This window comes from Mustela nivalis (genome assembly GCF_964662115.1).
Source record: "Mustela nivalis genome assembly, chromosome: 12".
Taxonomy (NCBI): domain Eukaryota; kingdom Metazoa; phylum Chordata; class Mammalia; order Carnivora; family Mustelidae; genus Mustela; species Mustela nivalis.
In genome coordinates, this window is record NC_139031.1 from 72,424,405 (window position 1) to 72,442,233 (window position 17,829).

The 17,829-nt window shown below is 36.3% G+C and overlaps 1 protein-coding gene across 2 annotated transcripts in view; it reads right to left on the minus strand.

Moving 5' to 3' along the window:
* LOC309844936 (uncharacterized protein) overlaps positions 1–17,829 on the minus strand; it is a 422,422-nt gene that overhangs the window by 112,987 nt on the left and 291,606 nt on the right. For both annotated transcript variants that reach the window (XM_082692366.1, XM_082692369.1), the window contains one exon: positions 14,795–14,840. Coding sequence is in view for 1 of the 2 variants with exons in the window: in XM_082692369.1 (XP_082548495.1) it covers positions 14,795–14,840 (46 nt within the window). In the remaining variant the exon portion in view is untranslated. The remainder of the gene's footprint in view (positions 1–14,794; positions 14,841–17,829) is intronic.

The following is a 17,829-nucleotide window of genomic DNA, read 5'->3' on the forward strand; positions in this document are numbered from 1 at the left end:
ACAGAAATACAACAACCATAAAATTTGTATGGAGCCAAAAAGATCTCAAATAGCCAAAGCAATTCAGAGTAAGAACAAATGCTGAAAGCAGCATGCTCCTTGATTTCAAACTGTATTATAAACCTATAGTAATCAAAACAATATGGTATTGGCATATTGGTATCAAAACAATATGGCACACACACACACACACACACACACACACAAGACACACAGATCTATGGGACAGAATAGAGAGCCTAGAGCCTAGAGGTAAATCCATATATGGCCAATTAATTTACAACATGGTAGCCAAGAATATATAATGGGGAAAGGTCAGTTTCTTTAATAATCAGTATTTAAAAACAAACAAACAAACAAACAAAACAGTATTTAAAAAAAAAAAAACAGTATTTTAAAAACTGGGCAGCCACATGCAAAAGAATAAAATTAGACTAACATCTTACACCACACACAAAAATTAATTCAAAATGGATCACAACTTGAATTTAAGACCTGAAACTGAAAGAATCCTAAAAGAAAACATAAGCAGTAAGTTTCTTGACATCAATATTGGCAATTTTTTAATAATCTGACTCTAAAATTAAAGACAATCAAAGCAAAAATGAACAAATGGGACTATATCAAACTAAAACTTTCTACATAACAAAGTAAGCTATCACTAAAGTTAAAAAGCAATCTACTTGAATGGGAGAAAATATTTGCAAATCATATATCTGATGAAGGGTTAATATCCAAAATATATAAAGAACCCATACAACTCAACACCAAAATAATCTTTTTTAAATAGCCAGAGGTTCTGAATAGACATTTTTCCAAAGAAAACATACAGATGACAACAAAAAATTTTCAGTTTCACTAATTATTACCAGAAAAATATAAATTAAAGCACAATGAGGTTCTATCCCACACCTACTAAAATGTCTATCATTAAGAAGAGAAGATATAACAAGTGTTTGTGAGGATGTGGAAAAAAGGGAAACTTCATGCACTATGGATGGGAATGTAAATTGGTGCAGTCACTATAAAAAACAGTATGGATTACTTCAAAAAATTAAAAATAGCACTACCATATGATCCAGCAATTCTACTTCTGGATATTTATCCAAAGAAATTGAAAACACGAATTCAAAAAGATTGGCACTCCTATTTTCATTGTAACATTATTTACAATATACAAGATATGGAAACAATGTAATTGTCCATAAATGGATGAATGGATAAAGATGTGAGATATATATGTGTGTGTGTGCATGCATGTGTGTGTGTGTGTGTGTATCATATATATGTATAATGGAAAATAAAGATGTGATATATAGGGGTGTGTGTGTGTGTGTGTGTGTGTGTGTGTGTGTGTGTGAAAATATATATATATATATAATGGAAAACAACTCAGCCATAAAAAAAGATGGAGTCCTGTCATTTGCTACCACATGGATGGAACCTGAGGGTACATGAGGTTATGCTAAGTGTAATAAGTCAGACAGAAAAAGATAAACATGATTTCACTCATATGTGGAACTTAAGACACAAAACAGATGAGTAAAGTGAAAAAAGAGAGAGAAGCAAACCAGGAAACTGACTCTTAAGCAAAGAAAACAAACTGATTACCAGAGTGGAGGGAGGATGGGTTAAATAGATGATGGGGATTAAGGAGTGCACTTGTGATGAGCACTGGATGTCATATGGAAGTAATGAATCACTATATTGCACACGAAACTAATATTACAATGTGTGTTAACAAACTGGAATTTAAATAAAAACTATTTAAAAAATGGTTGTACCATTTTTTATTCCCACTAGCAAAGAATTAGAGGTTCTTTTGTTCCACATACTCACCAGCATTTGGTGTTGTCTTAGATTTCATTCATTCTATTAGGTGTATCATAGAATCTTATTGCTGTTTTAATTTGCAATTTCCCAATGAAATATGAAGTTGAGCACCTCTTTTTTTTAAGATTTTATTCATTTATTTGAGAGACAGAGTGAGCAAGACAGAGAGTTAAGGATCAAAGGCAGAGGGACAGGGAGAAACAGACTCCCCTGCCGAGCAGGAAGCCTGATGTGGGGCTCAATTCCAGAACCCTGGAATCATGACCTGAGCTGAGGGCAGATGCTTAAACAACTGAGCCACCCAGGGATCCCTTGAGCATTTCTTTATAAGCTTATTTGCCATCTGTATATCTTCTTTGCTGAGGTGTCTGTTCACGTGGTTTGCCAGTTTTTATTTTGGGTTGTTCATTTTCTTAATATTGAGTTTTTAAGTGTTTCTGATATACTTTGGAGACAACTCCTATATTACCTATGAGTATTGTGAAGATTTTCTCCATATCTGTGGCTTATATTCTCATTTTCTTAAAAGGGTCTTTCACATGGGCGCCTGGGTGGCTCAGTGGGTTAAGCCGCTGCCTTCGGCTCAGGTCATGATCTCAGGGTCCTGGGATCGAGTTCCGCATCGGGCTCTCTGCTCAGCAGGGAGCCTGCTTCCTCCTCTCTCTCTCTCTCTGCCTGCCTCTCTGCCTACTTGTGATCTCTGTCTGTTAAATAAATAAAATCTTTTAAAAAAAAAGGGTCTTTCACAGAGGAGAAGATTTTAATTTTAATGAACTCCAACTTACCATTTTTTTCTTTCTTGACTTTGGTTTGTATATAAAAAGGCATTACTAAACCCAAGGTCACTTTCTTTGTATTTTCTTTAAGTGTTATAGTTTGCATTGTATATCTAGATTTATGATTAATTTTTAGTAAACTGTATGAAAGTCTAAGATTCTGCTGTGCTTGCTTACATGAGAATGTCCAGTAGTTCCAGCACCACTTACTAAAGACTAACATTTCTCCATCAAATTTTTTTTTATTTAAAGATTTTATTTTATTATTATTTATTTGACAGAGAGAAATCACAAGTAGATGGAGAGGCAGGCAGAGAGAGAGAGGGAAGCAGGCTCTCTGCTGAGCAGAGAGCCCGATGCGGGACTCGATCCCAGGACTCTGAGATCATGACCTGAGCCGAAGGCAGCGGCTTAACCCACTGAGCCACCCAGGCGCCCTCTCCATCAAATTTTTGTCATGAATTGTCTTAGTTCATTGTCTTAGTTCCTCTGTCAAAAATAAGTTGACTAATTTCTGTGGCTGTCTATTCTGTTTCATTATTCTATTTGTTCTTCCACCAGTACCATATGACCTCATTGACAATGGCTCTACAATAAGTCTTGAAGTCAGGTAGTGTCAGTCTCTTTGACTTAATTCATCTTCAATATTGTCTGGCTATTCTAGGTTTTTACATTTATATACTAAATTTCAAATAAATTTGTCAATATCCATAAAATAATTTTCTGGGGTTTTAATTGGGATTGTATTGAATCTATACATGAAGTTAGGAAGAACTGACAACAGTACTGAATTTTCTACCTATGAACATAGAGTATCTTTACATTTCCTTAGATATTCTTTGATTTTCTATGTCAGAGTTTTCTAGTTTTTCTCTTATAAATCTGGTATTGATTTTGTTAGATTTATATCTAAGTATTTCATTTTTGAACTACAATTAGTGTTGATTTTTCATTTCCATATAAATAATTTTTTCTTATTAATTTCAAATACAGTTTGTTCATTGCTGATATACAGGAAAGCAAATGACTTTTTTATATTAACCTTGTGTCCTGCAACTTTAATCACTTATTAGGTCTAGGGGTTGTTTTTTTGATTCTCTGGGATTTTATACATAACCAATTATGTCATCTATGAACAAAGATAATCTTATTTCCTCTCTCCCAATCTGTATACTTTTTATTTCATTTTCTTGTCTTATTGCATTAATTAGAACTTCCTAGTTAATGTTGAATAGGAGTAGTGAGAGGAAACATCTTGCCTTTTCCTATTCTTGGGGAGGAAGTTTCTAGTTTCTAGTCATTAAATGTGGTGCTAGCTATAGGTTTTTTGGAGATGTTGTTTATCAAGTTGGAAAATTTCCTCTATCTTCCTAGTTTGCTCAGTTTTCATCATAAAGTGATGTTATATTTTTCAAATACTTTCTCTGCATCTATTGATATAATTATATGATTTTTCTCTTCTAGCTTATTGTAAGTTAATATTAATCAATTTTGGAATTTTGTATACCTATGATAAATCCCACTTGATCATATTAAATAATTCTTTTTATACATTATTGGGTTAAATTTGCTAATATTTTGTTCAGAATATTTGCACATAAAGTTCATAAAACATATCGGTCTAGAGTGTTCCTCCCTTTTAATATGTTTGTTTGGTTTTGGTACTGAAGTGTATCTTAAAATCATAATCTGATTTCAGAATCCATGATTTTAACTACTATATTCTACACCTAAATGGGGCTGATACTATATTCTACTATCCCACTAAGGAAATGGATTTTCATTTTAATCAATTCAAATTTAAGTACTATACTCTACCATCTGAATGGGTTGAGTTTTTTTAATTTTTTATTTTTATTTTTTGTAAACATATAATGTATTTTTAGCCCTAGGGGTACAGGTCTGTGAATTTCCAGGTTTACACATTTCACAGCACTCACCATAGCACATACCCTCCTCAATGTCTATAACCTCACCACCCTCTCCCTTCCCCCCTCCTCCCGAACCCCCTCAGTTTGTTTTGTAAGATTAAGAGTCTCTTATGGTTTGTCTCCCTCCTGATCCCATCTTGTTTCATTTATTCTTTTCCCAAACCCCCCACGTTGCATCTCCACTTCCTCATATCAGGGAGATCATATGATAGTTGTCTTTCTCCGATTGACTTATATTTTTTTAAAGATTTTATTTATTTATTTGACAGACAGAGATCACAAGTAGGCAGAGAGACAGGCAGAGAGAGAGAGAGGAGGAAGCAGGCTCTCCGCGGAGCAGACAGCCCGATGCGGGGCTCAATCCCAGGACCCTAGGATCATGACCTGAGCCGAAGGCAGAGGCCCTAACCCACTGAGCCACCCAGGTACCCCCCGATTGACTTATTTTGCTAAGCATAATACCCTCTAGTTCCATCCACTCATTGCAAATGGCAAGATTTGATTTCTTTTGATGGCTGCATAGTATTCCATTGTATATATATATACACACCACATTTTCTTTATCCATTCATCTGTTGATGGATATCTAGGTTCTTTCCATAGTTTGGCCATTGTGGACATTGCTGCTATAAACATCCGGGTGCACGTGCCCCTTCAGATCACTACGCTTGTATCTTTAGGGTAAATACCCAGTAGTACAATTGCTGGGTCATAGGGTAACTCTATTTTCAACTTTTTGAGGAACCTCCATGCTGTTTTCCAGAGTGGTTGCACCAGCTTGCATTCCCACCAACAGTGTAGGAGGGTTCCCCTTTCTCTGCATCCTAGCCAGCATCTGTCATTTCCTGATTTGTTAATTTTAGCCATTCTGACTGGTGTGAGGTGGTATCTCATTGTGGTTTTGATTTGTATTTCCCTGATGCCGTGTGATGTGGAGCATTTCTTCATGTGTCTGTTGGCCATCTGGATGTCTTCTTTGCAGAAATGTCTGTTCATGTCCTTTCCCCATTTCTTGATTGGATTATTTGTTCTTTGGGTGTTGAGTTTGCTAAACTCTTTATAGATTTTGGATACTAGCCCTTTATCTGATACGTCGTTTGCAAATATGGGTTGAGTTTTAACACAACTTTCTATCACGAACAAGGCATTATTAAGTGTTTTCACATATATTGTCACATTTTGTTGAATCACATAGGAGGAGAAAAGATAATCCCAAAAGAAATAAGCAAATTTATCTTAATTCTAAAATGAGTATAATAATAATATCCATCTCATGAGGTTTTTTTATGAGGAATAAACTATGTGATGAATGATAAACACTTAAAGTACTTAAACACTTGTGCTCTAAATCAGTATCTATACTATTAGACATTTCTGCTTAGATGATGGATTAGTTCTTCAGAATCTGTCTTTTCCAAAGTTAAATCTCTATTTCCATTCCTAAAACCTTGATACCTTTTTCTTCCATATTACCATTCTCTTTTAAAAGTTTATAAGCTGACCTAGACATCAATCTATAAAGAAAGTAACTATGGAGTTACTTTCTTTATTTCTCCTTTACTCAAAACCAATTGAGGAAATCCTGCCTTAGTTTCTTCCCCAATTTTCTAGAACCCTACTCATATGCTCTATTGTGGTGCCATTTGTTTTAATTAATTTGCTTTATTTATTTTGATTTAATTAAATTTTAATTCTCCACACTGTTTCCCTTAACTATGGAAAGAACTACCTAGGGCATCTCATTACTTTCATTTTTTCACTCAACTGATATTATACACTGCTGCCAGAATTGTATTTCTGACTAAGGTCAAGACTATACTTCAGTAGTATATTAATTTAATAGGTCATCTCATCATCTATTTTAATTATAGCATTCAACAGCTTTAGCAAGCTACACAGCCTGGCCACATATCTAGCCACTTATCTTCTCACCTTCATACCTTCTACTCAAACCAAACTATAATATCCAACTTTCTAGTATATACTCCAAATATATATTCATGCTACTTATTTTATACAGCATGGCTTTGCTTTCTCTCTCGCTTTTATTTTTTATTTTTTTTTTTTAAGATTTTATTTATTTATTTGACAGAGAGAAATCACAAGTAGATGGAGAGGCAGGCAGAGAGAGAGAGAGAGAGAAGCAGGCTCCCTGCTGAGCAGAGAGCCCGATGTGGGACTCGATCCCAGGACCCTGAGACCATGACCTGAGCCGAAGGCAGCGGCTTTAACCCACTGAGCCACCCAGGTGCCCTCTCTCTCGCTTTTAAAATAGCCTATTCAGGGGCACCTGGGTCATGGAATTTGTTCAGCTTCCAACTCTTGATTTCAGCTCAGGCTGTGAACTCAGCATCATAGGATCAAGCCCCATGCCAAGCCCTGAGCTCAGTACAGAGTCTGCTTAAGACTCTCTCTCCCTGTCTCTCTGACCCTCCCCTCCTTCTCTAAAATAAAGAAATATATCTTCATAAATAAATAAATAAATAAAATAATCCCATTCATCTATAAAAGCCTGAAAGAGATGTCTCTTCTTTCCTAAAGATTTAATAGACATTACTCTAATACAGCTCTTCGCTCTTTTGCTATATTTTTTCTTGAACAATATAGCATTTAATACTCTGCTTTATAGGTTTATGTGCCTATCTTCCTGTTACACATGAGTTCCTTGATATAAGGAATTACATAAACGATTTTTGTATCCACAGTGCTTAGCATAGCTCTTGGCACATAGATGAGACTCAACAAATCTTGTTAAATTGAATGCATAAATATTATAAATAATACTCTTAAATTTTATTTTCCTGTTTTTAGAGGAAGTTGAGATTTAAAAATTAACTATCACTATTATTAATGGAGATGGCCAAAAGAGAAATAAAAAATCAATTATATTAAAGAAAGAGATGATCACATTTTCATGAAGCAAAGTATGTACATGAATTTCAACTGTCACTGTTAAACATCAAATAAGACACCTTTTTAAAGGAACATAAAGACCCTATAATTGATTCTACTTTACCACATCAAAGATGTTGAGGATGACTCTTCAGATTAATTACAGTGAGACTGTAACAGAGCATAGAAACTTTTCATTCATACATATTTTCAGTAATATATTGATAAATGTTATGGATGAAAAAATTTATGCTTACAGAGCAGTCATATTATATTATAATACATTTTTCTCAAGTTCTGCCATCACTGAAGTAAAGGATATGGCACTGCTCACCAGTGCACTGTAGAGGAAACTCTACAGACCAAATCACATTCTTTAGTAGAAGCAGAAGAAGACCATGCCACTCATTGTTCTTCCTGAAGTTTCAACATGAGACATAAGTACCTATTTTAGGATCAAACAAGAAATTTTACCCTTAAACTAATTCTAACCTCCAGTCTTTCCATTCATCAGAAAAAAAGAAATGAGATACTCTAGATCAGTGAGGGCAGAGGAAAACCAACTATGTCCAGCCCGTAGCCTATTACTGTATAAGAATGCATGAGCTAAGAATGCTTTTACCTTTTTAAAAGTTTGTAAAACAAAGAAAAAAAAAAACAGTAAGAGGAAAAGGAGGAAAGGAGGGAGAGGAGGAGAGTTTAAGACATAGACCGCACATGATCCACTAAGCCTTGAATATTTACTATGTGGCCCTATGAAAAAAGTTTCCAACCCTTCCTTTTGAACAACAGTGTCTAATAAAACTTCCTGTGATGGTGGTTATGCTCTATATGTTTGCTCTCCCAATATGGTAGTCACAAAACTCACAGAGCTAATGAATACTTGAAATGTCATTAGAGCCGTATCTGTCTGGGGGTTACCTCAATGGACAGCATAGCTCTAGAGCACACATCTTCCTGTTCCAATAGTTTTTAGCCTTCCATGCCATGAACAATGAATGGAATAGAGAAAATCTTTTTTTTTTTTAAGATTTTATTTATTTATTTGACAGATCACAAGTAGACAAAGAGGCAGGCAGAGAGAGAGGTGGAAGCAGGCTCCCTGCCAAGCTCTCTGCCGAGCAGAGAGCCCAACACAGGGTCGATCCCAGGACTCTGGGATCATGACCTGAGCCAAAGGCAGAGGCTCAACCCACTGCACCACCCAGATGCCCCAATGAATGGAATAGAATCCAAGCCACTATTACCTGATCAGATGATCAGTATTTAGTTATTTAGATAATCTCACTCCTCCCAAAACATTTTCCTTTCCTTCCATTTCATAACTTTGATTATTGCATCTCACCTAATTCCTTCCAGTGCATCTCTGGCCACCTTGCTATCCCATTTTCTTCTTTTATTTTATTTTTTTTTTTAAGATTTTATTTATTTATTTGACAGAGAGAAATCACAAGTACACTGAGAGGCAGGCAGAGAGAGAGAGAAGGAAGCAGGCTCCCTGCTGAGCAGAGAGCCCGATGCGGGACTCAATCCCAGGACCCTGAGATCATGACCTGAGCCGAAGGCAGCGGCTTAACCCACTGAGCCAACCAGGCGCCCCCATTTTCTTCTTTTAAATTGGAAAACAGAACACAAGAACCACCCAGGATCCTACTTCAAAAGCCATATATACTTCTATAAGTCTAAGTCAAAACTCAAAATCATTGCCCTTAAAAAAGTATAGTAGATGAAGGTTAGTTTTTTGTTTTTGTTTTTGTTTTTTTTATACTTGGTTGAATGATACAGATTTGACAGACACAATGTTAACTGGCCTAAGACCCGACCACCACATATAATGTAATTCCTTTGGAAAATCTGATTCTGAGTTCTAAATACCTGATCTGGAAATTTATTGCAAACTTTATGACAAATCAGGAATAAATTGTGTATAATGTAACAATAAAAATCACTTACCAGTTACACATTTCTATGAGTCATGAAGAGTATTTACTTAAATCCTATGGAAATTTTTACACAACTTCATACATAATACATATACTCTGCATTTAGAACTACCTAGTGCCTTAGTACTTGCTTGCCCTTGACAATCACCTCTATACCAGGCAGTTTTATTCTATCAGAGTGACATTTCCAAAATCAAACAAATCCTCCTCAGCCCAACAGGTAAAAACATTTATTTCAAAAAGAACTGGAACATAATAGTACCCTTAAAACATTTTCCAAAGCTGCATTCTTTTTAATATTTTACTTTATTAATTACAAGGTTCAGGACAAGATTCTCTGTGTAATAAATGTGCATTAGTTCTTAGATTTTATGAGACTAATGCGCTGCCTACTGTGCTAAGGAGTCACCTTAGTTCTTAGATTTTAGAATTATAGTTCCAGTTTGCTGATTCCCAAATCAATTAATTCAGAAAGTGAAAATTAATTCTTGTGTCGGAGTAAGTGTTTTTGTTAGATTTTATTTTGAATTGTAAGTTAGCCTATCTACAGTGCACTTCTTTGTTAGACAATACATAAAGTGGGCAAGAGACAAATTTTGAGAATATCATTCAATCTTTTTTTAAGTAGCTGTCAAATGCTCTCTTTAGAAAGCTTCTCAAGGGGACATGGCTATGTCTATGATAGCAAGCATCATAAAAATACACCAAATGATTTTTATCTGTTAAAAATGGCTAGTAAAGGGAAAGAATAATTTCTGTTGGAGGTGAGAAGACCTATTCCACATAATCCTTTATTTTATTTTTTTTAAAGATTTTATTTATTTATTTGACAGAGAGAGAGATCTCAAGTAGGCAGAGAGGCAGAGAGAGAGGGGAAAGCAGGCTCCGTGATGAGCAGAGAGCCCATGTGGGGCTCGATCCCAGAACCTTGAGATCATGACCTGAGCCAAAAGCAGAGGCTTAACCTACTGAGCTACCCAGGTGCCCCCCACATAATCCTTTAAATGAGAGGTTTTCGTGCAGTCCAATTATATGAGAAAATGAAGTGTGTACTTACATGGATGGGAACTCCAGAGTCTTTTTCATTAGAAAAACAATGTACTGGGGCACCTGGGTGGCTCAGTGGGTTAAAGCCTCTGCCTTTGGCTCAGGTCATGATCTCAGGGTCTTGGGATAGAACCCCACATAGGGCTCTCTGCTCAGCGGGGAGCCTGCTTCCTCCTCTCTCTCTCTGCCTGCCTCTCTGTCTACTTGTGATCTCTGTCAAATAAATAAATAAAATCTTAAAAAAAAAAAAAAGAAAAACAATGTACCCAGACAATTGGCTGATTTTTTACTTTTTCAGGATATTAAACTATCATTAGTATTTAGCCAAAGTGTCTAAAAAATGCTTAACAAAAGAAAATATTAAAAAGCCAACACAAAATCTTCTGAAAGATATAAAAACTACTAATCACTGGCAAAATTATTGGGGAAAACAAGGTATATAGAAACATATCAATGATATTTTTGAGTTTAATATTTTCTTAAAGTCATGATCCTAGAGTCCTGGGATTAAGCCCTGCTCCCTGCTCAGCCCAGAGTCTGCTTCTCCCTCTCCCTTTGCTATGTGCTCTCTCTCTGTCAAGTAAATAAACAAAATCTTTAAATTAAATTAAATTTTCTTGAGGAACCTAAGGTCCTTCAAAGTTCCCATGGTTTTATATTACCTGACATTTAAGAGATTTCATTAAACTGTTTATTATTTGGGTGAATAGAAGAATTCTTATTTTTGTTTTGCATGTGCTCTGGACAAGGAAATTCAAGGCATAATACTTCATTTAATATTCTCTCACAGATTTTGTTCTATAAAAATGAGAAATTCAAATGAATTATAACTAGCATTCAAGGAATAATAACTGAGTGGGAAAGCTATAATAACTTTGGTTGGACAGATGGCAAATCTAAATACTCTGAGATTAAGAAGAGAATTAAAAAGGACCTCAGAGATCAAATAGTCTGTTTTTGTTTTACACAACTACATTCATTTCTTCCATTATATCTTTACATACAAATTCACTTTCTACCTTCTAAGGAATTCTCTACCTCCTAAGTCAGTCAATTCTACCTTTGGAATTTTCTAAATGTTAGAAAAGTCTTTTTGGCAAAATTATAAACTATCCATAGTTTTCTCCTCATGTTTCTCTCTTTAAATTCTGGTTCAGCTCTATCAGGTGGCAGTAGTAATTCAAAGAATTAACCTGAAGGCTGAAATGGAGTGTCATATAGGTCTACTAAGAGGCCTAAAAGTCCACCATGAAAATGATGGGTTCTGAGGACTGGGGATACAAATACGGTCCATTTCATGATAGATTAACCCATTAAAGAGTATGAAAACACATTCAATGGATAAAATTTCTTCTGTGTCTATAATTTTGGTTTTGACTTTAATTTTCATTTACAAAGTTTTCTGAGGAAGATTTTCTCTTCCTTCACAACATACTATTATATGAATTTGAGAAAATTAAAATTATTTTGAAAATAGGTACTATAAACCCAATGACATTGCTATTCACTAAGTTATAGTGGTAGTGGCAGTGATGGGTTTGCTTTTTAAAATGAAGATTTTCAGAGGAATAGGAAATGCATTAACCAAGATGAGGGGTTGGAAGAATAAAAAAGCTAGGACCGGGGCACCTGGGTGGCTCAATGGGTTAAGCCGCTGCCTTCGGCTCAGGTCATGATCTCAGGGTCCTGGGATCGAGTCCCACTTCGGGCTCTCTGCTCAGCAGAGAGCCTGCTTCCTCCTCTCTCTCTCTTTCTCTCTCTCTGTGCCTGCCTCCCTGCCCACTTGTGATCTCTCTCCGTCAAATAAATAAATAAAATCTTTAATAATTTAAAAAAAAAAAACAACCTAGGACCAGTGCATCTTAAATCATAAAGTACACAGAATTATTGGGGACCTTCTTTTGTAAGGACCTATTTAGCCAGAGGCTTCCATCTGGTTAAACAATAACTTTGTTGTTTAACCCTTAAACTGTCCCTGCCCCTCTTCCCCCAGGGGACTTACTTAAAAACAAGTCCCGGAAACCAGTCCCAGGTAACAAAGCCCAAATACAAATGTGGGTCAGGCCAGGTGGAGACATCCAATCAGTGTGGGGGGGGTGCATACTGTCTCCCTAGTTACCAAGGAGTATGGGCCCCACCCTTTGGGAGCCTTTTGGGCGCCAATTTTGACCAAAGTGATAGGCCAGTTCAAATATCTACTAGGGTAAACTGTAATTCAGTTGGTCACTTATGTGTGACCTAGCATGACTGTGCAGATTTCTCTGTGTGTTACAATTTCATTGGCCACCTGTGCATGGCCAGGCCCAACCACATGGCCTTTGCCCTTAAAAGCTAATCTGTGAAGCAGAGAGAGGTCACCCTTTCTGTAAGAGGCGTGGCCCCAAATATTCGGTTTGTTTCTTGATGCTTGGCATGAAATAAAGCTTTGCTTGACCTTCGCTTTGTATCAGTCTCACTCCTTTAATCACAGACCCATTATTGGGGCAGCTAACACTTTAAATGCACATTCTTTGCACCCCCCCACCCCGACTGACCCTCATTCATTAATATGTATTTCTATACTTTATTCGCAGTAAAAGTCCACATTTTGGGAATCATAGGTTTGGCTCCAAAATAAGAGTCTAAGTCTAACATAAAACAAAAATGTTAATATTGAAATGTTAATGATGAATATTATTTTGTAAACACTAGAAATAGAGGAGGAAGGGATGCCCGGGTGGTTCAGTCAGTTGTATACGACTCTTACTTTTAGCTCATGTCATGATACTGAGATTGAGCCCTGGTGGGCTCCAAGCTCAGTGGGGAGTCTGCTTAAAGATTCTTGTCCTCTGCCCCTCCTGCCACTTGTTCATACTTTCTCCCCCTCCCCCAAATAAATAAATAGATCTTTTTTAAAAAGAGAGAAGCAATTTGGGAAACATAAAAGTCTGTTGATAAGAATAAATTTACACATATGGTTGTACAAGAATATAAAGAAATATAAGATTGTCTATCCATTTACAGATTATAAAAATACATAAAGAGATCAAATGTCCCTTTAATTATCTTAACACTTGACAGGGATTTGAAAAGCCAAGTACACAAGCAATTAGGAGGAACATCCAAAAGAGAGGAAGAAGGCTAATGCTGGCTCACTTACTTGGACAGTATTACTTCAATAATACGACAGATTTTTCTCAAATGCCCTCAAAAAATAAAAACAATCCATGTGCTTCAAAAATCACACTTTGGCTAAATTGCAAGTAGTACTACTTGGGAAAATTTTATATCAAAGTCTGGATGTAGTAGAAGTTAGTACTACTATTTGCTATCTATGTGACCGTGGGCAAGTTGCTTAGATCCCAGGAACCTCAATTTTCTAGTCTTGTAAAAAGAGAATCATAGTTTCTGTCCTTTTCTGCTTCAAGATGCTGTTGTATGGATCAAATGAAAAATGAGTGTACTTTGGAAATGTAGAAACACTACCATGTAGATGGTATATGGGTATATTCAGATTTAACAACAGTTAAATCCACAGAAAGGCAATGGCTTTGGGAGAAATAATGGCAGGTTTTGGAGACACCTTTAATCTCGAACATTTCTGTAAAAGGGGTGAGAACCATTGAGAAGTATGACTTAAGATATACAGGCACAAAATAAATTTTCACCTTCTGGGTTTTGTTATGACTTCTCAAGTGCAGTTAATGAGTCTATCACCATAACCATAACTGACTCTGGGAACAAACACTGGGACACCTTGGCTGCTAAATTCTGAAATGTATCCTAACCATCTGCCATTATTATGAGGTTCTCATTATTCTTATCAGTTGTCACCACAGAGTCCTAGTAATTCAGGTGGTGAACACAGCCTTAAAGTGCTCACCTTAATTCAACTTTAGACAGGCTTATTCCTGACCCTAATACCTAGTTAGATCTTCCTTTTCTTGGAGCATTTACTTTAAAAACTTTGAAACTGCAAATTCCTTCTCTGCCCCCTTTGAAATGTAAATTTACAAAAAAAAAAAAAAAAAAAGCTACTGTCAGTGTTATAAACCAGGACTACCTGTCTAGGGGATCTGACAGCCATCCCTCTTGACATTTCAACATCAAGGAAGAGAGTTCTCCTATCTCCCAATCTCTGTGGGAGGACAGGAGCCGAACTTCAGTGTAAATTTTACTCCAGCTTGTAAAATTACCTCCCATCACAAAAACTGGAGAAAATTTACTTTTCTTTGGGAAAAAGCAAATTAGCAAACACAGATGGCCTGTGTTTTCTCTCACCCCAGTGCTTACAAATCTCCTTACCCTTTGTTTCAGAGGAAATGAGTTCAGAGTTTAGTCTGATCTCCCTCTTGACTACAATAAATAAAACCTTGAATAAAAACTTCCTTACCTCTTTAACTTCGTCAGAGGCAGTTTTTGCTTCGACACTCAAGAACCTGTTTAGGACAGAAAAGAAAGACTTGCAATCTGCAATCACGGAAACAGCAGACCAGGAATGGTAGCACTTGATAAAGATATAATGTAAACAAACTCTATGAGAAGGTTGCTGTCAGTCGTAGGAATTTGCATGAAGCTTGGAATCAATACATTTAAACAAGGTCTAAAGATAATTGGTCTTGGGCAAGGAAAATTTTTGTGCAAAATTACAACACTGTCTAATACAACCCGGACTGTGTATTCCAGATTGCCGAAACTCATTCAACACATGGCTGATAGCTGGGGCTTTGGCAAACACGAAAGAATGCTAAAGAAAATGTTGCCATCTGGTAAAAGAGAGAAAGGTGGTGGGCTGCAGTCTTTTTCTATTTTTTTTTTTATGAGACTTTACATATTCTGTTAGACCAAAATGAACATATCCAGATAGAAAAAAAAATCTTATTTTTTTATTTTAATAAATTTAAATATGAAGGACTTCATTAGGTTAATACGCTCTCACCACTCTTCCATTACTATTTTTAACAAGTTACATTTCCATGTGATATGTTAATGAAGACATGATTTGGCATATGCACTGGTCTGTGTGAACACAGAGTGTAGCTGTAACTGTTTCTTGTAGCATGTTGCCTTTCCATTAAGGCAATTGTAGATGATCCTTCAATGAATGTATTCATGTATTACATGGCTGATGAGTTTTAAGCAAGCCTAAATATAAATCTCAAGTCATTTTTAAATTACCCTGTAAATCATCTATCCTGTTTTTTAAATTAGTGCCATACTGTTCAATCTCATTACTAAGTAATGGCAGTTTGTCCACTTGAAAGTCATTTAACTTTGCCTCCTTCTGTCATGTCTGACAGCTACAGAGAGTCCTAGTTTGCCATTAAGGACTGTGTGTGATTAATATCCATAATTATAAGATATGACTGAATTAAAATCAATAACCCCTTTATTTGCAGTAGATATCTCTTAAGCCTTAATTGCTGATTTAGTAGTTAATTGAGAAAATCCTTGTTAATGATCTGATGTAGCTCTGAGGGAATGTTGAATGAGTGAGAAATTGGTCTCCAGTAGGCATAATTTTCCCAACTGCGTATGGCTGACCAGGAGAGAGAGGAACAGAATGGGTCATGGAATCAGTGGTTCAATTTCTCTCAGTCATACAGTCACGCATGACCCACACGTTGAAAATAATTAGGAATTATTCATCTTTGTGAGAATCCTGATCAGTAACCCTCATAATATACAGGAAAAAAACCCTATAAAGAATAATATTCCCTAGAATTTATTTTTTTAGGAGCCCACGGGATATACTTTACTACAGAACACCTCTTAGTTTGTATTTTCTAAATTCATCTGTCTTTTGCTTGTCTACTTCTTGCATGTGTGTCCCTCAGTGCTTACTTTGCTGCTGAGATAATTGCTCCTGGAAAGGAGATTGTTAATGGTTCTGGCGACATAAATTCTCCAGAATTAAACATCTCATCTCATCTGCATTAGCCTCCTTCTGCTAATTTAAAAGTCATTGCCCTTCACAGCCTTTACAGAAGGCTTTCTCATTTCAAGTATGTGTTATTCAGAAAAGAAGTACAGTCAATTCCATGAGATAGTCTCTCTTCAGAGAGGAAAGAGGGAAAAAAAAAAAAAAAAACAATATTAGATGAAGCCCCAAAGGCACCAACTGTTGTCCTAGGTAGTTCCAATACAACATTTACACTAATTCTGACAGGCACCATGAAAAGTGCTTATGACTATTTCCACGGAACAGATTAAAAAACAGGAAGACACTAAGGCTCACAGATGTTGGGTAACTTGCCCAGAGACCAATTGCCAGTGAATAATGAAACAAGGATTTAAACATGACTTCAAATCAGCATCAGGATGCATCTATAAAATCATCTGTATTTGGAATAAAAACATCAGAGTTGAAAAACATGTTTTGAATTAAATATGCTTGGATGCAAATTGTAATGTGTCTAGGTCAAAACTCTTGGTATGTGGCAAATAATGTATATGCATGTTTCCCAAACTAGTCACCAGGCACTAGGGAATACCTTAAATTTTTAAGAGAAACACAGTGATTGTCAGATTGCCGCAAACTACTGGTTTGAAGTAGTTGAGTTTCGGGAGTACATTGTGCTAAAATCCTTTCAATGGCATCTCTTGGTCCAGCATAGCTGGATTTTCAGTGACCGATCAGAAGAAAACCAAGTACTAAGCAAAAAACCCGATGTGCAATACAGGTGAAATGAGGGTCCCTGTGATGTCTTGGGCAGTGCTAATATCTTAGAGGTGTGCCATACTCAAATCCCACTGGTAATTGTGCTTACATAAAAATTAACTGATTTTTAAGTAATTTATTCATATTATTTTCTTCAGACATCTAATATTAGTTGTTAGGACATAAGTACTGACTGAGTTATTTGGACTTCTCTGTGTAATAAATGGAACTTTTAAGTATTTCTTTTGGTCTGAGGACTGTGACAACATGAGTGAGGATGAAGGACCCCAGGAAACAAGAAAGTCGGGAATCTCAGAAAACATTTAATATCTTCTTCCTCTGTAATAAAGAGGTCTGGTACATGTCACTTAATGATGTGAATAAGACAGAAATCAATAGAGATTTTTCTACTCACGCTCATTTGTCTTACTTTAGAGCTAACGTCAAGGTAATCTCAGAGAAGACTGCATTTCACAGGAGTATTTAGGGGCGCCAGGGTGGCTCGGTGGGTTAAGCCTCTGCCTTTGACTCAAGATCCTGGGATCAAGCCCCACATCAGGCTCTCTACTCAGCAGGGAGCCTGCTTCCTCCTCTCTCTCTGCCTATCTCTCTGCCTACTTGTGATCTCTCTCTCTCTCTGTCAATTAAATAAGTAAATCTTTAAAAAAAAAATAAAAGGAATGTTTATTTCAAAACAGGTCTCAAGTTGTACATGTGGCCACATATTCTGAGGCTTTGTGACTGGCCAACTTACCTTGTGAACTGGT